At 46.6% G+C, this 20,604-nt stretch overlaps 1 protein-coding gene across 2 annotated transcripts in view; it reads right to left on the bottom strand.

Moving 5' to 3' along the window:
• ADCY3 (adenylate cyclase 3) overlaps positions 1-20,604 on the bottom strand; it is a 137,115-nt gene that overhangs the window by 9,720 nt on the left and 106,791 nt on the right. Inside the window, exons 8-18 of one of the 2 annotated variants that reach the window (XM_083178817.1) lie at positions 17,504-17,620; positions 14,645-14,787; positions 13,420-13,581; positions 12,316-12,403; positions 11,441-11,557; positions 9,041-9,300; positions 8,149-8,230; positions 5,180-5,338; positions 4,784-4,930; positions 3,579-3,698; positions 157-283 (exon numbers count right to left, since the gene is read on the bottom strand). In XM_083178817.1, the coding sequence (XP_083034943.1) occupies positions 157-283; positions 3,579-3,698; positions 4,784-4,930; positions 5,180-5,338; positions 8,149-8,230; positions 9,041-9,300; positions 11,441-11,557; positions 12,316-12,403; positions 13,420-13,581; positions 14,645-14,787; positions 17,504-17,620 (1,522 nt within the window). Of the gene's footprint in view, positions 1-156; positions 284-3,578; positions 3,699-4,783; positions 4,931-5,179; positions 5,339-8,148; positions 8,231-9,040; positions 9,301-11,440; positions 11,558-12,315; positions 12,404-13,419; positions 13,582-14,644; positions 14,788-17,503; positions 17,624-20,604 lie in introns of both variants that reach the window. The other variant, XM_083178816.1, reaches the window with a different exon arrangement.

The raw sequence follows: 20,604 nt of genomic DNA, 5'->3' as shown, positions 1-20,604 counted from the left end.
TCCCTATACGACCTCAGACGGCTGGCGTCGGTTCCCGCTCCGTTCTCTGAGACGGACGCTGCAAACATGGGTCAGTCAACAGAGATCCACATATACAATATGATGTATATGCAACAGCAAACAGAATAATCCTATAATAATCCGGGGGGCACTTACCGATCCGAAGCATAAAGTTGTTAAATGACTGGTAGTTGATGTTCATCAATGTCACTTTCATTGCCAGCGCGAAGTCAGCCAGATCAGCCAAGTGCTGCCAGCGCTCTTTGTCCGAGATCTCCTCCTTCTGCAGAGAGATCAGAGATGAACCATAAATGTGTCCAGATATGGCTGCTTACCACCCCAGTCCCAGGACAGCTGTATTCCGGCTTATGTGCTAAATGCAAGAGTGGTATTCCTCGTAGTGTTGGGAATCGTTTGGTACGATATTTATTGTGGTGGCTTAGTTTGTCTTGAATATCCCATCGGGAATGTTGGTGCACATCTGAATGTCCCTGCGTATAATGTATCTTTATGCAGACATACAATGCACTGAAAATTGTGGATCTAGCCTGTACCAACATGGCTGCCACACTGGTTTATCATCCCCCCCCCCCTTCCGCTTTAATCTCACTCCTTACAGTGTGTTTCTGCCTAAATAAGTGTTTGATGTACACTATATATCCAATAATGCACATTGCAGGCTTGTATTATACCACCCAGAATATCTCACTGATTCTACATAATGTAGTAATTAATACGGCCAAATTCATTCATGTGTCAGAGGAACATTATACTGTCATAGAGGACGGCTGAACAGTTTTATATTTCGTTTAATGAAATATCATTAACAAAAGTTTACAGATACTTTAGCAAGTAGGCGTGGCTAGTATAATGTCGCAAGTAGACGTGGCTAGTATAATGCTGCAAGTGGGCGTGGCTAGTATAATGGCGCAAGTAGACGTGGCTAGTATAATGCTGCAAGTAGGCGTGGCTAGTATAATGGCGCAAGTAGACGTGGCTAGTTTAATGCTGCAAGTAGGCGTGGCTAGTATAATGGCGCAAGTGGGCGTGGCTAGTATAATGGCGCAAGTGGGCGTGGTTAGTATAATGTCGCAAGTGGGCGTGGCTAGTATAATGAGGCAAGCAGATGTGGCTAATATAATGTACAAAGTAGGCTTACAATAGCTATTATAATGTGGTAAGTAGGTGTGATTTGGCAAGTATAATCTACCAAGTAGGCTTAACTGGTATAATGGATAGTAGGTATGGCTAGTATAATGTAGGCATTGCTAGTATGATGTGGCAAGCAGGGGCGGATTTAGGAGTGAGGGCGCCCGTAGGCACAACAATAATGCCCCCACCCCCTGCCTAATTGTATTATTTTTATTGATTATTTATAAGCCCTCATTTGATAGAATAGAATAAGTAAGTAGGACAGATTACAGGGACAGTATCTGCATGCCCTATCCATGTACACTCTATACAAGATGGAATATGGAACAGTACAGTGGATATTGTGCAGTTACTGGTACATTTCAGGCTGACAGCAGCAACAGAAGCATCCAAGTGCCGCCCCCAAACATGTGCCGCCCCTAGGCACGTGCCTAATGGTAAATTCGGGACTGGTGGCAAGTGGGTGTGGCGTGGCTAGTATATTGTGAACAGGTAGGCTTGGCTTGTATGATCTAGCAAGTAGGTGTGGCTAGTATAATGTAAATAGGCATGGCTAGTATAATGTAAGTAGGTGTGGCTAGTATAATGTAAGTAGGTGTGGCTAGTATAATGTAAGTGGACGTGGCTAGTATGTAAACCGGTAGGCTTGGCTTGTATGATCTAGCAAGTAGGTGTATCTAGTATAATTTAGTAAGTAGGCATGGCTAGTATAATGTAAGTAGGTGTGGCTAGTATAATGTAAGTAGGCATGGCTAGTATAATGTAAACCGGTAGGCTTGGCTTGTATGATCTAGCAAGTAGGTGTGGCTAGGATAATGTAAGTAGGCATGGCTAGTATAATTTAGTAAGTAGGCATGGCTAGTATAATTTAGTAAGTAGGCATGGCTAGTATAATTTAGTAAGTAGGCATGGCTAGTATAATGTAAGTAGGTGTGGCTAGTATAATGTAGTAAGTAGGCATGACTAGTATAATGTAAGTGGACGTGGCTAGTATAATGATGCAAGTGGGCGTGGCTTGGCTAGTATAATGTAAGTAGGTGTGGCTAGTATAATGTAAGTATGTGTGGCTAGTATAATGTAAGTGGACGTGGCTAGTATGTAAACTGGTAGGCTTGGCTTGTATGATCTAGCAAGTAGGTGTGGCTAGTATAATGTAAGTAGGCATGGCTAGTATAATGTAAGTAGGTGTGGCTAGTATAATGTAAGTGGACGTGGCTAGTATGTAAACCGGTAGGCTTGGCTTGTATGATCTAGCAAGTAGGTGTATCTAGTATAATTTAGTAAGTAGGCATGGCTAGTATAATGTAAGTAGGTGTGGCTAGTATAATGTAAGTGGGCATGGCTAGTTTAATGTAAACCGGTAGGCTTGGCTTGTATGATCTAGCAAGTAGGTGTATCTAGTATAATTTAGTAAGTAGGCATGGCTAGTATAATTTAGTAAGTAGGCATGGCTAGTATAATTTAGTAAGTAGGCGTGGCTAGTATAATGTAAGTAGGTGTGGCTAGTATAATGTAAGTATGTGTGGCTAGTATAATGTAAGTGGACGTGGCTAGTATGTAAACCGGTAGGCTTGGCTTGTATGATCTAGCAAGTAGGTGTATCTAGTATAATTTAGTAAGTAGGCATGGCTAGTATAATGTAAGTGGGCGTGGCTAGTATAATGTAAACCGGTAGGCTTGGCTTGTATGATCTAGCAAGTAGGTGTGGCTAATATAATGTAAGTAGGCATGGCTAGTATAATGTAAGAAGGTGTGGCTAGTATAATGTAGTAAGTAGGCATGGCTAGTATAATGTAAGTAGACGTGGCTAGTATAATTAGGCAAGTGGGCGTGGCTCGGCTAGTATAATGTAAACCTGTATGCTAGTCTAGTATAATGTAAGTAGGCGTGGCTAGTATAATTAGGCAAGTGGGCGTGGCTCGGCTAGTATAATGTAAACAGGTATGCTAGTCTAGTATAATGTAAGTAGGCGTGGCTAGTATAATTAGGCAAGTGGGCGTGGCTCGGCTAGTATAATGTAAACATGTATGCTAGTCTAGTATAATGTAAGTAGACGTGGCTAGTATAATAAGGCAAGTGGGCGTGGCTTGGCTAGTATAATGTAAACATGTATGCTAGTCTAGTATAATGTAAGTAGGCGTGGCTGGTATAATTAGACAAGTGGGCGTGGCTCGGCTAGTATAATGTAAACAGGTATGCTTGGCTAGTATAATCTAGCAAATAGGCGAGGTAATATACGCATACTAATTAGCAGCCCATCACAATGACGAAACATAACTAATGTCAGAACCAGTGGCTGTGTGTGACCGAATAGAGCAGTTATTCAATTGCTCCACCAAGAGCCATCTGTTATCATATAGGATGGCTCCTTACGAATGCCCCTGTGGAGCAGAGATAAGAAGCCCTGTGCCAGTGGTGGTTGGTACCTTGATGATGTTGTTGTAGCCGTTTGTGTTGGGGTCTGGCGTCACCCCGGATGCCGCCATGTAGGTGCTACCGATGGTTTTTATCTTTGTGATGCATCGGAACTGCGGCTCATCCAGCAGCTGGAACAGACACACAACAGAATCACCCTTCATTATGTACAGAGAGAACTGCAAACCTCAGATCGCCTGACACTGCGCCAATGTATCCCGGAGAGTCTACACATCAGTGATGACGCTTATGTTATAAATATATAATACTATATATATATGATATGTAATCATTTGAATAGACTTGATATGCACTATTTTTCTATATCATTTTGCTTATAGAAACATTTGATGCAGATTCGATCCCGTTGCGCGCTCCCGTGTAATGTAAATCGAATAGAAAAAATAGTCTTGGCAGGCCAGGCTGTATACTGTAGTACAGATCTGTACTATATAGTCAAATCCAATGCATTTTGCGTACCATTCGAATCGATCCTAATTCAATCCCGATCCGATCCCAATTGAATCGGGATCAAATCGCAAACAAAATTGTACTGTTTGTACCCACTTTACAGTCAGCCTGTTTGACCAATCAGAAGACATGATCACAGACAGTATAGCTTCTGATTGGTCATCAACACACCTCAGGGTGGCATGACCAACCATCACCAGGTTAGGCCTCATCGGTCAATATTTTTATCCATCAGGAGCAAACCATCAATGTCCTTCCTGTTCATGCGTGCACAGATCATGGCCAGCATCCAACATCAGATCTCCCTTGACTGATGTTCACCATCCATTGAAAAACTACTCACCATCGGTGTCAGACTATCAATGCGTGGCTGATGGTCATCCCTAGTGCTTATATGTTATTGTAGTCTGGGCATTTCCAAACTGTGGCCCTCCAGCTGTTGTGAAACTACACATCCCAGCATGCCTTGCCATAGTTTTAGCATCCCCTTATCGCAAAACTGTGGCAAGGCATGATGGGACTTTCACATCAGCTGGAGGGTCATAGTTTGGACATGTCTGTTGTAGTAACACAGAACTATGAGCCCCTTCTACAGATTGTAGACCACCCAGGTTATACGGTGACGGTCACTGACTAATGGCGGAACTGCCTCTAGTCTAGATGGTAATCTTTATGAATGTGACTTTATTGTCTTCTTTATTGTGTTTCAGTAAAACCAATTCATTACACATAGCGAGGCACATACCGCATCGAAATCTGAGATGATCTCGTTGAGGAACCTCAGGCACTCGATGCCTCCATTGTTGATGCTTTCTTCTGTGTAGAAGTCTGAGAAGTTTGGGATGGAAGCAAACATCACCCCGATCTCGTCATACGACTGGCTGTACAGCTCCTGCCGGACAGTAAATTGGTGGTATATTTACTAGAGCGCAGGTTTATAGAAGTGGAGGTTGCCCATATCAACCAATCAGATTCTAGCTCTGATCTTCTAGAAGGTACTAGATACATAATAAGTTGGGGGGGGGATTAGGTATGGTGCATGCTTCATTTTGGTGATTGGGGAGACTTTCTATGGATAGATTGAAAGCATGGACAGGGTGATGCGCCTGTTGACGCATCCATCTCAGGGGTCTCCTCTTACCTCATCTCTCTTCTTGGAGCCCAGGAAGTGTCGGGCCACGTGTTCGGGCAGCATGTTGGTGACCAAAGCCTCGTTCCACCGCCTCATGTCATACACCTTCTCCTTCTGATCATGGACGTCAATCTTCCACAGGAACAAGGTCCTGGCCAACTTCTCCACCTACAAGAGAGACCGCTTGGCCTTTAATATGTTCGGATGTAAATAAGGGCAAAGAGAACTCCAGCTAGAAGTTACCGTCGCTTTATAGAATATAATGGGGGGATCTCAAGGGTCTTTTGATTTTAGATGTAGTATATATCTCGGGAGGGCTATATTTCATGAACTGTGTGTCCACAAACTACATACGCCAGCACCAAAATGTCTGAATGACACATGTTACTTCATGTACAATGATAAGATGTTCAAAATATTGGAGGTCATTCAGGTTTGTTCTCACCGTTGCGAATTCGCAACGGTAAGCGGTGTTTATGGGTTGGGCATATGTGCAGATCTAAGACACCAGAGAGTGTCTTAGATCTGCGAGCGCTGGGGAAATCATTCGATGGTCGGCGGCCATCGAATGATTTCGCCCCCGCACGAAATCTCCGAATGGATGTTTATGTAAAACATCCAATCACATGCATGCGGGGACATTCGCTGTGCGGGCGGTGTTTGGTTGACTTGCAAAGCTGCAAATTTTGCAGCTTTGAGAATCAACCAGAATGACCTCCATAATCCGTTGACATCTCCACCTCACCCTAAACGGCCCAGCCTGTCAATCAAGCTTAAAGAGCATTGTGTCTGACGACGCAAGATCCGCTTGTCCCAAGCTCAGATTGCAACATTTCTGCGTTATCCCCTATTTGTTTCCACTGCTTAGTCCTTGTCCTAGTCCATGCCTATGAGGTGTCGGACGACCTCCCAACAGCCAGTGTACCATAGGAATCCCAACTGGTAAATGCCTGACCCCTATAGAGGGAGAACAACCTGTGGCGAGCCTGCAAGGGGCTTTATTTCGCTCACCGCCTGTCGGAGTACTAGTGGTGGGATACCGATGTCAGAATCCCGACAGTCTGCCCCCTATACCACGCCCGTGCCTATGTACTTACACAATTGTATTGCTATTTTTATTTCTTGTTAAATAAATTTATATTTAAAACATCCATTTTTCTGTATTTGTTAATTGCAGTAGCAACGTTTCATTGGGTGGCTGCATAGTTATTTATTCATTTATTAACAATTATTTATATAGCGCCAACATATTCAGTTGCGCTGTACAACTGGGCCCAAGGCTGACATGGCAATGATCGACAGATTAAATGGTCAATAAGATTTTTTTCACAATTTTTTTGTTTGTATTTTTTTACACTTTACCCGTGTGGGCTCAGGTGGTGACTGCGACACCAATACATTGCGAAAAACTCATGTTAACTTTTTTTGTGTGTGTCAACAGTCTCCATGCCAACATTTTGTTGCTGTCAACCTTGTGCATGTCGTCCTTTTGGTGTAGACCAATTTACTGTTGACCTAGACACCTGTCTGTGAGCTAATCCACATCTTGGGCCTTATTCTGGTTGGAGCGGCCGGGCCGTACGCGGACGTCCCGGTGTTTTTTATGATCTGCGCATGCGTACATTCGCTAATGCGCAGGCGCGACCACTCCACAACGCTTACGGACGGGTCTCTACGTGCGAAAAAACCTATACGCGAGTGTACGGGCATTGGGGGCGGCATAGGGGCGTGATGAGGGGAGCGGCCGAAATAATGAGGGAAAATGGGCGTAAATATGGGCGTACACGGGGGTGTGCACCAAAAATGAGCGGTGCTACTACCGCACGATCGCCTACAGCACCGTTCATTTCGGACACAAAACAGGCGGCCGCCAACCGCCATCTCAAACCACCCCTACAGATACCGCATGCCAGCGTGGGCCTGGGTTTGCTAATTTACGCTGCTTACTACCAAACACATACACCTGAATGTAATAACCAATGCTGCAGTCTATTAAGTCCAAACCATGATTTCACTACCTGCAAGCCACACACAGCACTCAAACACATTGGAAGCTTATCTTTCCATACTTCTCTACATTTAAAGGTTTGTTTAATTTAAGGTAAGAATCTTTTTAAGACCTGCTTATATATGCTAAGGTAGGTATTTGTTAAACAGTTAGACACATTCACTACGTGCTTTCATAGACTTTACACAGTAGCACACTCAATCTACACAAGTCGACATGTGTCAATGTGTTCACTCTAATACAAACATAGGTTTTGTATTTATGATACAATAACATAAACCACATCTAACACCTACAAAGGATGTTTCAGCAATGTTTTAAGCCCATGCCCACTATTTTGCACATTAATTAATTCAATCAATTAATTAATTTTCATAATTATAGTTGAAAGGCAAGATTTGCAGGTCCATATATGTGAAGGGTATGTCAGCGTACACGGACGTACGCTCACTCTCACGAGCGGTGACATAAGCTGACTTTTCTATTGAAAACTATAGGGACCCGTTCGTGCAAGCTGGCGTACGCTCAGATAGCCGCAAGAAGTCGGTGGGAAGACGGACGAGAGATGTCCGTAAACGGTGGTGTACGCTCAATTGTACGCCAGTTGTCGGAGTGTAAGGGCTGGCCCGTCCGTGTACGTTGGCGTACGCACATTTGTACGCCACTCCCCTTCGACGTTGTTTCTGGCCGTACGTATGCGGCTGAGTTGTGGGTGGACTTAACCCCAACGGCCGCGTGCGGATAGCGTACGTTATTAGCGAACGTACGCACGTTTGGCCGCTCCGATCAGAATAAGGCCCCTTGTGTGGCCTATGATACCTATAATTATAAGGATTTATTTTCATTATTTGATTACTGTATGTCGGATGGCATGTCGGCCATTTTGGCTTTGTTATGTCCGTCCCGGGATCCGGGTTGCACCGGACGGGCTATGTATGATTACAGTCATAAAGAATAAACATAAACTTACGTGTCGGGCAAAGTAGTAGAAGCTCAGCATCATGATAAATATCATCACAGTCATGGAATACTTGGAAGGCACCAGGAAGGCCCTGCGGACATAGAGACATTCCAGCTAAGATTCCAGACATACAGCAACTGCATTATCCAGCGTTCTCCCCACATGACACAAGCTCTGACGCCCATGGGGGGATTAAGCGACATTCTAGAGAAAAGTCTACAGCAGTGGCGGCTCCTATCTCTTTGAAGGAGGGGTACTGCTGCTGTCCGCATCTTGCTTCCTGCCACCGGATCCCACTTCCCGCTGCAGTCCACTGATGGGGAGCGGTATCTGCATGCACAGTATCAGCGAGGGTACTGCGCATACCTCTGGCTTTTATGGGCTGCATCGGCTGTAGTCCATAGAAGCTGACTAGGGCTGCAAGGCAGGGAGTGACTTCCTACAGGAAGCCAGCTCTTTGCCTGTCGCAGCCTGGTCTGGCAGTCCCGGAGGGAGGGAACACCTCCCAATGGGGCTGCAGGTGACTGGCAGGTATTACTTCCAATAGGAAAGGGGGAGGTGCAGTCCTGCAGCCAACAGGTAAAACCACCACTGGCCTACAGCTAAATATCTGTGATAATGGGAGTTCAAGCATTGAAAAGAGTCAGTAATTGGCCAGTGAGAAGTTGCCCATGGCAACTAAATCAGCTTCTACCTATAATTTTCTGCAATGCATTTGAGAAATGCTACCTGAAAGCTGGTTGGTTGTTTTGGGCAACTTCACTGGTCCTCTTCACCACTGTGTCAACCCCCCTCCACCCCCCCACCTACTACTCATCACATAAATGGTGCACGCTGGCGAGCCCAGAGCATGTCACAGCAGATGGACAGCGGCCATGTTAAGGGTAAGAGAGATCCTCACACGTAGGAACTGAAGCGTTTTCTGTCGTAATCATCAAAAATAGGTTTCCAGGCATAAATGTTCACGATTCCGACCGCGCCGGTGATCATCAGCATCAAGGTCAACTTCACCATGTGGCTGACCTGGACCAACATGATGGTGGCAATGAGGGCGAGGACGGCGATGTAGCTGTAGTACTTGGGGTTCTCCACACAGCCCCAGGTGGCAGCGGAGGGCGATGTGCTGTTATAGGAGGTGGAGTAGTACTGTAAGCAGCTGAGCTGTGAGGAGATGGAGGAACGGTGGTTAGTCCTTATCGCCCAACTGTATCTCAGTAGCACCACAGGGCGATGGCAGAACATTACCAGTGATGTACCGTGGTGCAAGCCACCATTTATACTGTGTGCATGTTGTGTCCTGACCACCCCACTACCCACCCAAGGGCAATTTATTACTCTTCCACTAAAACCATCACCGGATTTTTTGAGGGAAATGAGCCGTATAATCCTCACAATCCTAATCTGTATAATCCACACCCTGTTCTATATAATCCACACACTGATCCCTATAATCCACACCCTGAACTGTATAATCCACACCCTGATCCCTATAAACTACACCCTGATCTGTATAATCCACACCCTGATCCGTATAATCCACACCCTGATCTGTATAATCCACACCCTGATCTGTATAATCCACACCCTGATCCATATAATCCACACCCTGTTCTATATAATCCACACCCTGATCCGTATAATCTACACCCTAATCCTTATAATCCAAACTCTGATCCGTATAATCTACACCCTAATCCGTATAATCCAAACTCTGATCCATATAATCCACACCCTAATCCGTATAATCCACACCCTGATCTGTATAACCCACACCCTGATCCGTATAATCCACACCGTAATCCGTATAATCCACACCCTGATCTGTATAACCCACACCCTGATCCGTATAATCCACACTCTGATCCGTATAACCCACACCCTAATCCGTATAATCCACACCCTGATCCGTATAATCCACACACTGATCCCTATAATCCACACCCTGAACTGTATAATCCACACCCTGATCCCTATAAACTACACCCTGATCTGTATAATCCACACCCTGATCCGTATAATCCACACCCTGATCTGTATAATCCACACCCTGATCTGTATAATCCACACCCTGATCCATATAATCCACACCCTGTTCTATATAATCCACACCCTGATCCGTATAATCTACACCCTAATCCTTATAATCCAAACTCTGATCCGTATAATCTACACCCTAATCCGTATAATCCAAACTCTGATCCATATAATCCACACCCTAATCCGTATAATCCACACCCTGATCTGTATAACCCACACCCTGATCCGTATAATCCACACTCTGATCCGTATAATCCACACCGTAATCCGTATAATCCACACCCTGATCTGTATAACCCACACCCTGATCCGTATAATCCACACTCTGATCCGTATAACCCACACCCTAATCCGTATAATCCACACCCTGATCTGTATAATCCACACCCTGATCCGTATAATCCACACCCTGATCCGTATAATCCAAACTCTGATCCGTATAATCCAAACTCTGATCTGTATAATACACACCCTGATCCATATAATCCACACCCTAATCCGTATAATCCACACCCTGATCCATATAATCCAAACTCTGATCTGTATAATACACACCCTGATCCGTATAATCCACACCCTAATCCGTATAATCCACACCCTGATCTGTATAATCCACACCCTGATCCGTATAATCCACACCCTGAACTGTATAATCCACACCCTGAACTGTATAATCCACACCCTGAACTGTATAATCCACACCCTGAACTGTATAATCCACACCCTTATCCGTATAAACCACACCCTTATCCGTATAAACCACACCCTTATCTGTATAAACCAAACTCTGATCGGTATAAACCGCACCCCATCCTTATTAACCACACCCTGATCTGTATAAACTGCAACCTGATCTGTATAAACAACACCCTGACCTATACAGGCTACACCCAATTTACTGAAACCACACCCTGATTTACTAAAACCACCCCCATTAGGATCCATTGCTTTAAGGCTGGGGTAGCCAACCCTAGTCCTCGAGAGCTACCAACAGTGCATGTTTTGCAGGTCTCCTCACAGAATCACAAGTGAGCTAATTAGCTCCATCTGTGTATCTTTTAAAATGTGTCAGTGATTAATGAGTGCAGCTGTGCAGCAGCTAGGTTGTCTGGAAAATGTGAACTGTTGGTAGCTCTCGAGGGCTAGGGTTGGCTACCACTGCTTTAAGGTGTTGATGAAGCATTGGCAGGTGGCTGATTAGGGTTATTGCATATTTGTACTTGTACATATTGCTAAAAAAAAAATGGTTGTGATGGTCTCTTACCATATCCACTATATCCGCCATAGTCAGAATAAAAATGGCCGACATCGCCCAAGTGTTTCGTGCCCACCTGGTCCGATCAATCCAAGTGGAAAAGGCTACTAACTTTTTTGGGAAAACCTATAGGAACAGGGATAAGAGAGGTCCAGTAATGTAACTACCACAATAATGTATCCCTACACTGATTGCTCAGTTATGATGCATATAGACGGCAGAACCACTGGACTAATCTATGCTGCACTGCAGGTGGGGCAGATGTTACAGGTGTAGAGAGAGTTAGATTTGGGTGGGGTGTGTTCAAACTGACATCTGAATTGCAATGTATGCAGCCAGTATTTACCCTGCACAGAAACAAAATAACCCACCCAAGTCTTGAGGATATGACCCTTATTCTGGTTCACTCGCAAAGGCAAATTCCTTCTCAAACGGACAAAACCATGCGCACTGCAGGGGGGCAGATGTAACATGTGCAGAGAGAATTAGATTTGGGTGAGTTATTTTGTTTCTGTGCAGGGTAAATACTGACTGCTTTATTTTTACACTGCAATATATATCTCACTTTGAAGTAAAACCCCACCCAAATCTAATTCTCTCTGCACATGTTACATCTGCCCCACCTGCAGTGCACATAGTTTTGTCCATTTGAGAAGGAATTTGCCTTTGCGAGTGAACCAGAATAAGGGCCTATGTGTACCTCACTTCTGAGTACGGATTCGCGCATGAGTCTCTCCGCAAATGCATTAACCCCAAAATGCACATTTTAGCTTCCCTACTGAATAAGTGAAGGATCCAAAGACAAGAAGCAACTTTACTCGTGTGTCACATAAACCTTCCAGCACCTCCAGTCTGCGCAGCTGATCACATAATCGCTTTCTTACCCTGGGAAAAATGGCTGCGAGGGAACAGATGGTCAGGACGAGGAGAAGGATTTCACCGATTACGAAAGTCACGTAGTTGGCGACCAGCCTGAGACGGTGGAAGAGAACGGAAACAAGATTATGCAGGCTCTGGTCTTACATGTGTTCCTGCTACAGAGAAAATCCCAGGAATGTCTTGTACAGAAGCTGGGAACACACTTAGGTTGCTGGGCGCGCTCATTAGCATATTGTTACCGAGCGTCCCATGCTGATACGGTACGTCCCCTTGTCTTAGCAACGCACTTAAGCCCCATACACACTACAGGATATTGTGACCAACATCGCTCAGAAAGGGGCTTCTGATCGATATGGTTCATAATATTGTCTAGTGTGTGCACTTAATATCATTAATTGCACATTGCCATTGATGGTTGCCATCACCATCGATGGCAATAGTGCAACTGCCCACCAATGGATGCCCGTCAATGTTTTTACCTATCGATGGGCATCCATTTTCTTTGACTAATTGGCCAATCAAAACACAAGGGCATGGCTTCACGGGTGTCAGGGGGTGGAGCTATGCTCCATGTCCTGGTCCCTTTGGGGAAAAAAAGAAAACTTTTCATTTATGCTTGGCATTTATGATATCTGGTTCTCCCCCCATCGATGGCAAAACTTTTCTACATCGGCCATTAACCATCGATGATTTCACATGGTCGATGGTTGTCCCTAGTGTGTATGGGGCTTTAGGGGTTGGATTCAGAGATACACACAATGCTGATGTTTACGTAGTGGAGCGATTGTTCGTAAATGCCTGAACGTTTCTGAAACCCCCCTAATACCGCCTGAAAAGTGCCGCACTCCCCATGCTGGTGACCAACGGCGGCTGCAGCTCCGACCACACGGTGCAGGGAAGGGGTCCCCTAGCACATATAAATATACATGTTATGCTGTATGCCATATATGTGCCGGTTGGTTACCGTGGGGATCGGCAGTGCCGGGTGGCACCTGGGACTCCCGCTCCTTCTAAGGTGATGGTTTTACCCATCGCCTATTGTGTACCAACATCAGTGATGCCCAATGTGCAGCGACGTCTCATGCGATTATAATCCTCCATAGACTTACATGGGATCTATGAGCATCTGAACCACGGCGGTGAAGAACAGGACCACGCAGGAACAGCTGAAGGCCGCGCCACTCTGCTTCTCCTTCTCCACCGAGAAACGTGTCTCCATCTCGGGGCTGATAAACCGCATGGACAAGCGGTACGTGTATTTTCCTTTTAAACTGCAGAAATAGATGTGGCGTTAATATGTGAATTCATGGCCATTATCTGTCTTACAGAACTGAGCTCATGTCCCCATCTAAGGGGACAGCCCACGTGTGACGTTCGACGCAAACCAATCCACGATTCAGGGTGCAAGGCAAAGAGGTCCAGTTACTTAATGAAAGACTGTTCCGCTGAGGGGGGATGAAACCCAGAACCCTACCAGAGGTAAGCCGTAAGTACCTGCATTCCCTCAGCACCTGTCTTCCCAGGCTTACTTTAACACAAGCGATGATGGTTTCATGTCTCTGGTAGGCCAATCATCTCTAAGGCATGATATCACCCACAGAAATTTCAATGGGTCTCCCTAAACCAATGGCCAAATCATAATGCCTGAGGGCACTGTCTCACATCACTGTTCTTCCTTATAAAGTACACTCGCCAAAGCCCAATCCCAGAGTTGGGCCTAGAACCCAGATGTTTGGTACCACAGGTGGTTCCACGGGCTTGTTTTGCGTGAGTGTGTGTCTTAGTTGCAATGTAACAACTGCTTTGATATTTGACACTTATATATCTGTGTGCGACTGTGTCTCTGAGTCTGTACAACTAAGCTTCCGTGGATTTTTGTAACACCAACTTCCGTGGTACTCCGTATACAGACTCAGTCACACACAGATATACAAGTGCCGCATATCAACTGACTCAGTGCCGTCCCTGGGAGCGGTTTTGTTGCATCGCGTTGCCACCGAGACGCACGTACACCACTCTGCGCCAGGCATCTCACGCCGCATGGCGCATTGAGGCTATGGGGCAGATGTATCAAATCAGAAATGGTTCTCCAGCCAATCAGCTCCTAACAGTCATGTGTTTGAATAATGCCAGGAGCTGATTGGCTGCTGCAGCATTTATCATACGTAACGAGTGATAAGAACATAACTCCCTGACAAATCTGCCCCTATGTGTATATATGGATACATCTGTAGGTAACCTGCTGGAACTTGTAGTCCCACGTCAGCTGCAGAGCCGTGCCTATGCTAGTGTATGAGTGGGGATAGGGGATAGAGGTGCGGACAGATGACTCACACTTGGACGGTCTCTCTCTCCAGCAAGGCTTCATTCAACAGCTTGTTCAGCTCCTGCTCATTCTGCTGGGCGTCAATGACTCTCTCGGCCAAGTCTCGCAGGCGGAGGCGTCTGCGGGGGTTGGGGAAGGATGGGTTCACCACCTGCGGAAGATAGGAGAGCAGCCATGGAAATCATTGTGATAGCATCAGAAGGGGCGATTGTTTTTATACTTTATTTATATGGTGCCACAAGGGATCTGCATCAGCAGGTGGCACTGAGATAAGTATCAAGTGGCAGAAAGCTGCAGGATTTAGTGCCAAGGAGTATGGAGGAGGAGATGGTTTGAGTAATAGAAGGAAAAGCACATGAGCGAAGAGGGCCCTGCTCGTCAGCGCTTACATTCTGAATGGGAGTGGCAGACAGACAGGGGTGAAACAGGAGTACAGTGTACAGATGCAGGAGTACAGACACAGGAGTGCAGATTGCAGACACAGGAATGCAGAGTGCAGACACAGGAGTACAGACACAGGAGTACAGTGTACAGACACAGGAGTACAGACACAGGAGTACAGTGTACAGATGCAGGAGTACAGACACAGGAGTGCAGAGTGCAGACACAGGAGTACAGACACAGGAGTACAGTGTACAGACACAGGAGTACAGACACAGGAGTACAGTGTACAGATGCAGGAGTGCAGAGTGCAGACACAGGAGTACAGACACAGGAGTGCAGAGTACAGACACAGGAGTGCAGAGTACAGACACAGGAGTGCAGATTGCAGACACAGGAGTACAGAGTACAGACACAGGAATGCAGAGTGCAGACACAGGAGTACAGACACAGGAGTACAGTGTACAGACACAGGAGTACAGACACAGGAATGCAGAGTGCAGACACAGGAGTGCAGAGTGCAGACACAGGAATGCAGAGTGCAGACACAGGAGTGCAGAGTGCAGACACAGGAGTACAGACAGAAGAGTGCAGAATACAGACAGAATAGTGCAGAGTACAGACACAGGAGTGCAGAGTACAGACACAGTAATGCAGAGTGCAGACACAGGAGTACAGACAGAAGAGTGCAGAGTACAGACAGAAGAGTGCAGACACAGGAGTACAGACAGAAGAGTGCAGAATACAGACAGAATAGTGCAGAGTACAGACACAGAAGTGCAGAGTACAGACACAGTAGTGCAGGAGTACAGACACAGTAGTGCAGGAGTACAGACACAGTAGTGCAGACACAGGAGTGTAAAGTACAGACACAGTAATGCAGAGTGCAGACACAGGAGTACAGACAGAAGAGTGCAGAGTACAGACACAGTAGTGCAGGAGTACAGACACAGGAGTGCAGAGTGCAGACACAGGAGTACAGACACAGGAGTACAGTGTACAGACACAGGAGTGTAGAGTACAGACACAGTAATGCAGAGTGCAGACACAGGAGTACAGACACAGGAGTACAGTGTACAGACACAGGAGTGTAGAGTACAGACACAGGAATGCAGAGTGCAGACACAGGAGTACAGACAGAAGAGTGCAGAGTACAGACACAGTAGTGCAGGAGTACCGACACAGGAGTGCAGAGTACAGACACAGTAATGCAGAGTGCAGACACAGGAGTACAGACAGAAGAGTGCAGAGTACAGACAGAAGAGTGCAGAGTACAGACAGAAGAGTGCAGAGTACAGACAGAAGAGTGCAGAGTACAGACACAGTAGTGCAGGAGTACAGACACAGGAGTACAGAGTACAGACACAGGATTGCAGAGTACAGATACAGGAGTACAGAGTACAGGCACAGGATTGCAGAGTGCAGACACAGGAGTGCAGACACAGGAGTACAGAGTACAGGCACAGGATTGCAGAGTACAGATACAGGAGTACAGAGTACAGGCACAGGATTGCAGAGTACAGATACAGGAGAACAGAGTACACAGGAGTGTATAAACCGGAGTACAGAGTACAGACACCTGCTGGGTAGCAAAAGCAAACCCAGCATGCATTAAAAGGGATATGGATTCAAGGGATGCCAATGTGATAGTGCCTTGGCACTGGTCATTGGTTAGACCACACTACGAATATAGTGTTCAGTTCTGGGCACCGCACCTTAAAAAGGACATAAATGAATGGGAACAGGTACAGAGAAGGGCGACTAAGCTACAGTAGTAAAAGGTCTGGAATCACTAGAATACAAAGATAGGTTATACCAGGCTGAATATGTTCTCACTGGAGAAACCGAGGCTGAGAGGTGATATGATTGGTATGTTCACATACAGGACTAGGAATCATATGGAACTGGGAGATGATTGGTCAGTAACAGGCCTATACTTAGTACACGGGGGCATGTACTGAGGCTCGAGGAAAAGAAATTCCTTACTGAATTAAGAAGAGGACTCTTCACCATTAGAGCAGTAACATTCAGGAACTCATTGCTGGTGGGGTGGTTACAGCAACTACTGTTAATGAATTTACATCATTATTGGCCACTAAGGGAATCCTATAGATATGATTTACTCACGTCAGTAGTTACAAGTCAGATAGGTTAAACTTGATGGACTAATGTCTTTTTTCAGCCTTAATTACTATGTTACTATGGGCGTTATGCAGACACCCCCCCCCCCCCCCCCCCCCGTTTTACCACATTTTCATATGTACTAAAACCCCACCGCCGCGTCACCGCAGGGCAGGTTATCTCCACCTGCAGCCTTCCTACCCGGCTTCCGTGCTGCTCCCCCTCCCCTAGCAGCATGTCACAGCCGGTGATGTCCTTCCGGCTGCAGGGGGGAGGAGGAGACGCCGCATAGCCAAGGAGGTGACGGAGACTCCACATTACAGGTATCGCGGGGGGCCTCTGTAACATCAATGAGGTGAACTCACCCTGGTGTCCAGCTCCTCGTTCTCGTCCGGGGTGGTGCAGGTGGTATGGATGCTGCCGTTGCAATCTTTGGTGTTGATCAGTTGTGGGGAGTTCCCGTGTGATGACGTCAGTGACAGCTTCTGAACAGAACAAGAGAGACAGGGAGAGACACAAGGGGGGGAAGTGTTACTGAGGTTGCTCTCTGTACATATCATTATCCCTGTACTACAGTATGTGAGCGGTAGCGTCATTGCCTGCTCCCCGCTGCCATAAAGGTACCTTTCTACGCTGCTGCACAGAATATTATACCACACATAGAGATACCCCGGCTTAAAAGTACGGGGGGGGGGGGGTAGATTTATAACAGATAAATTGTGGCATTGCCCCGGGAACCAGCCAGATTACAGCTATCATTTCTCTTTGGCAGTCTAGTAAATGATAGGTAGACTCTTATTGGTTGTTATGAGCAATGTCACCAGTTAGGAGCCTACGGGTGTGTAAGATAATACAATATGAGTAATTATATTTAGAAAATATCTTGTCAACAATTATCTGTATTTCTTCCATGCTGCACATAGAGGTTATTGTCTCATCTAATGGGATCGTTACCACCTACTCGTTACTGCTTTGTCTACACTACAGCCCTGAAAGGACATTCCTGCAGCCCTAGGCATCCCAATGCAGGCTGTGGCTTGGGTAAGTTACACCCATGCACCCTACACCACCACCTTTTGGGGCTACTGACCACTGTGCCTGACATTAATGAGTGGCCTTTAGTACAGATTCGGTAACAGAAGAGGTGTAAATAGATGGCCCAGATATAGTAACTGGTGTAAAGGTTTAGGTAATATAGAAAAGTAACACTATTGCTGGCGATAGATGTCACCGGTAAGTAAAGGCTTCCATGGGACCCCTTCTTTAGGTACCTATGTGCTCAGACACAGTAGAAGTTACAAAGCACAAGGATCAAGTGTGCCATAGTGCATATTTGGGAGGCCGGGGGCTGGTTCCGAGTTGGAAGCAGAAACAGCCAGTAACTTTCCACCAGGGTAAGACCATGCTGCGCTGCAGGGAGGGAGATGGCGGGGGGCAGATGTAGCATGCGCAGATAGAGTTAGATTTGGGATGGGGCAAATAACTAGTAGCATCTGGGGCCTCTTCACACCTGCTCACATTTGCCTCACTCCTGACCTTCTCTGTTCCCTTCATCCTCTCACTTGTTGTTGTTTCATACTTAATTGGATTACTCAATCAACCTGATTTTACCCACTGGTCTCCTCTCTGACAGTAGTTCCTTGCCTGTTACCTTCTCTCTCACTCTGTTTTCTACCAAATCTACTACAGACGCTGTCTGTCCTCCCAAATCCCTCTGTCTGCTTTCACTAACCTACCCTCTCACCTTCGGTTCCTCATGGCTGTTAATCTCTCAACTTCACTTTCTCCAACTGCTCCTCCCCCCTCCCATCCCATACCTATCCTGACCACTCGCACCCCCACCCTCCCAATGACCCCCCCTCGCTTCTGCAATCCCAAAAACCTTATCCACATAAATACACAACCCACCCCCCCTCTTTCCTGTGCACTATGGAACGCCAGATCCATCTGCAACAAAATCCCTGCCATCCATGACCTATTCATCTCTAGAGCATTCCACCTCCTTGCTATCACCGAGACCTGGCTCTCCACCTCTGATTCTGTCTCTCCAGCTGCTCTCTCCCACGGTGGCCTCTCTTTCTCTCACACTCCCAGGCCTGACGGTCGCCAAGGTGGCGGTGTGGGTTTTCTTCTCTCAGCCTCATGCACCCACAGTGTCATTCACCCTGAACCCTCTTTCCTTTTCTCCTCCTTTGAGTCTCACTCTATCCGTCTATACTACCCCTACCACCTCCGTGTCGCTGCAATCTACCGCCCCCCTGGCCCTATCTCCCAATTTCTTGACAACTTCGCCGCCTGGCTTCCACACTTCCTCTCCTCCGACCTGCCATCTGTCATTCTTGGTGACTTTAACATCCCCTTGGATAACCCCGCTGATCCTGGCACCTCCAAACTCCTCTCTCTCTGCTCCTCTCTTGGCCTATCTCAGTGGACTACCTATCCCACCCACATCCAAGGACACTCCCTCGATCTCGTCTTCTCTCGCTCTTGTTCCCTTACTGACTACACTATCTCAGCTTTTCCTCTTTCTGACCATTACCTCATCTCCTTCTCCCTCACTGCTTCCCCCTCTCCCACCCCCCCTCCCAAGCGCATTGTCTCACGGCATAACGTCAACACACTTGATCTTGCTGCCTTCTCAAACACGCTGTGTCCTCTTCTCGCCCCAATCGCCCTCATGTCCTGCCCGAACCTCGCTGCCTCCCTCTATAATGACACCCTATCTTCGGCATTGGACTCTGCCTGCCCTCCCTCCTCTATCCCCCTTCGATGCTCCAACCCCCAACCGTGGCACTCACCTATCACCCGATTCCTTAAAAAGTGCTCTCGCACTGCTGAGCGCTTCTGGAAGAAATCACGCTCCCTTGCGGATTATCTCCATTTCAAATTCATTCTTTCCTCCTTCAGCTCTGCCCTTGCTCTGGCCAAGGAATCCTACTTTAAGTCCCTCATCCTTTCCCAATCATCCAATCCCCGCAGGCTCTTCACCACCTTCAACTCCTTGCTCTCCCCCCCTCCTCCAGCTCTTCCGTCCTCCATCGTAGCTGCTGATTTTGCTACCTACTTTTCAACCAAAATCTCCTCTCTCAGGACTGCCATCACTGCTGCCATGACCTCACCCTCTCCCTCCCCCCCTCCTACATCTCCACTCCCCTCCTTCCAACCCCTGTCCTCATTTTACCCCACCACTGCTGCTGAAGTCCACTCTATCCTTCAATCCGCTTCTCCCTCCACCTGCCCGCTCGATCCTATCCCCTCCAATATTATCCGTCGTCTCAGTCCATCAGTCTGCTCTCACCTGGCTCACCTCTTTAATCTTTCCCTATCCTCTGGGATCTTCCCTTCCTCCTTCAAACACGCTCTTGTCTCCCCAATTCTCAAAAAAACAAATCTGGACCCCAACTCTCCATCCAACTACAGGCCCATCTCCCTCCTCCCTTTTGCCTCCAAACTCCTAGAACGTCTG

Source organism: Crinia signifera, chromosome 3 (assembly GCF_055691185.1).
Source record: "Crinia signifera chromosome 3, ASM5569118v1, whole genome shotgun sequence".
Taxonomy (NCBI): Eukaryota; Metazoa; Chordata; class Amphibia; order Anura; family Myobatrachidae; genus Crinia; species Crinia signifera.
Note: the sequence above shows the minus strand (reverse complement) of the source record. Positions and strands in the feature narration are given on the sequence as shown.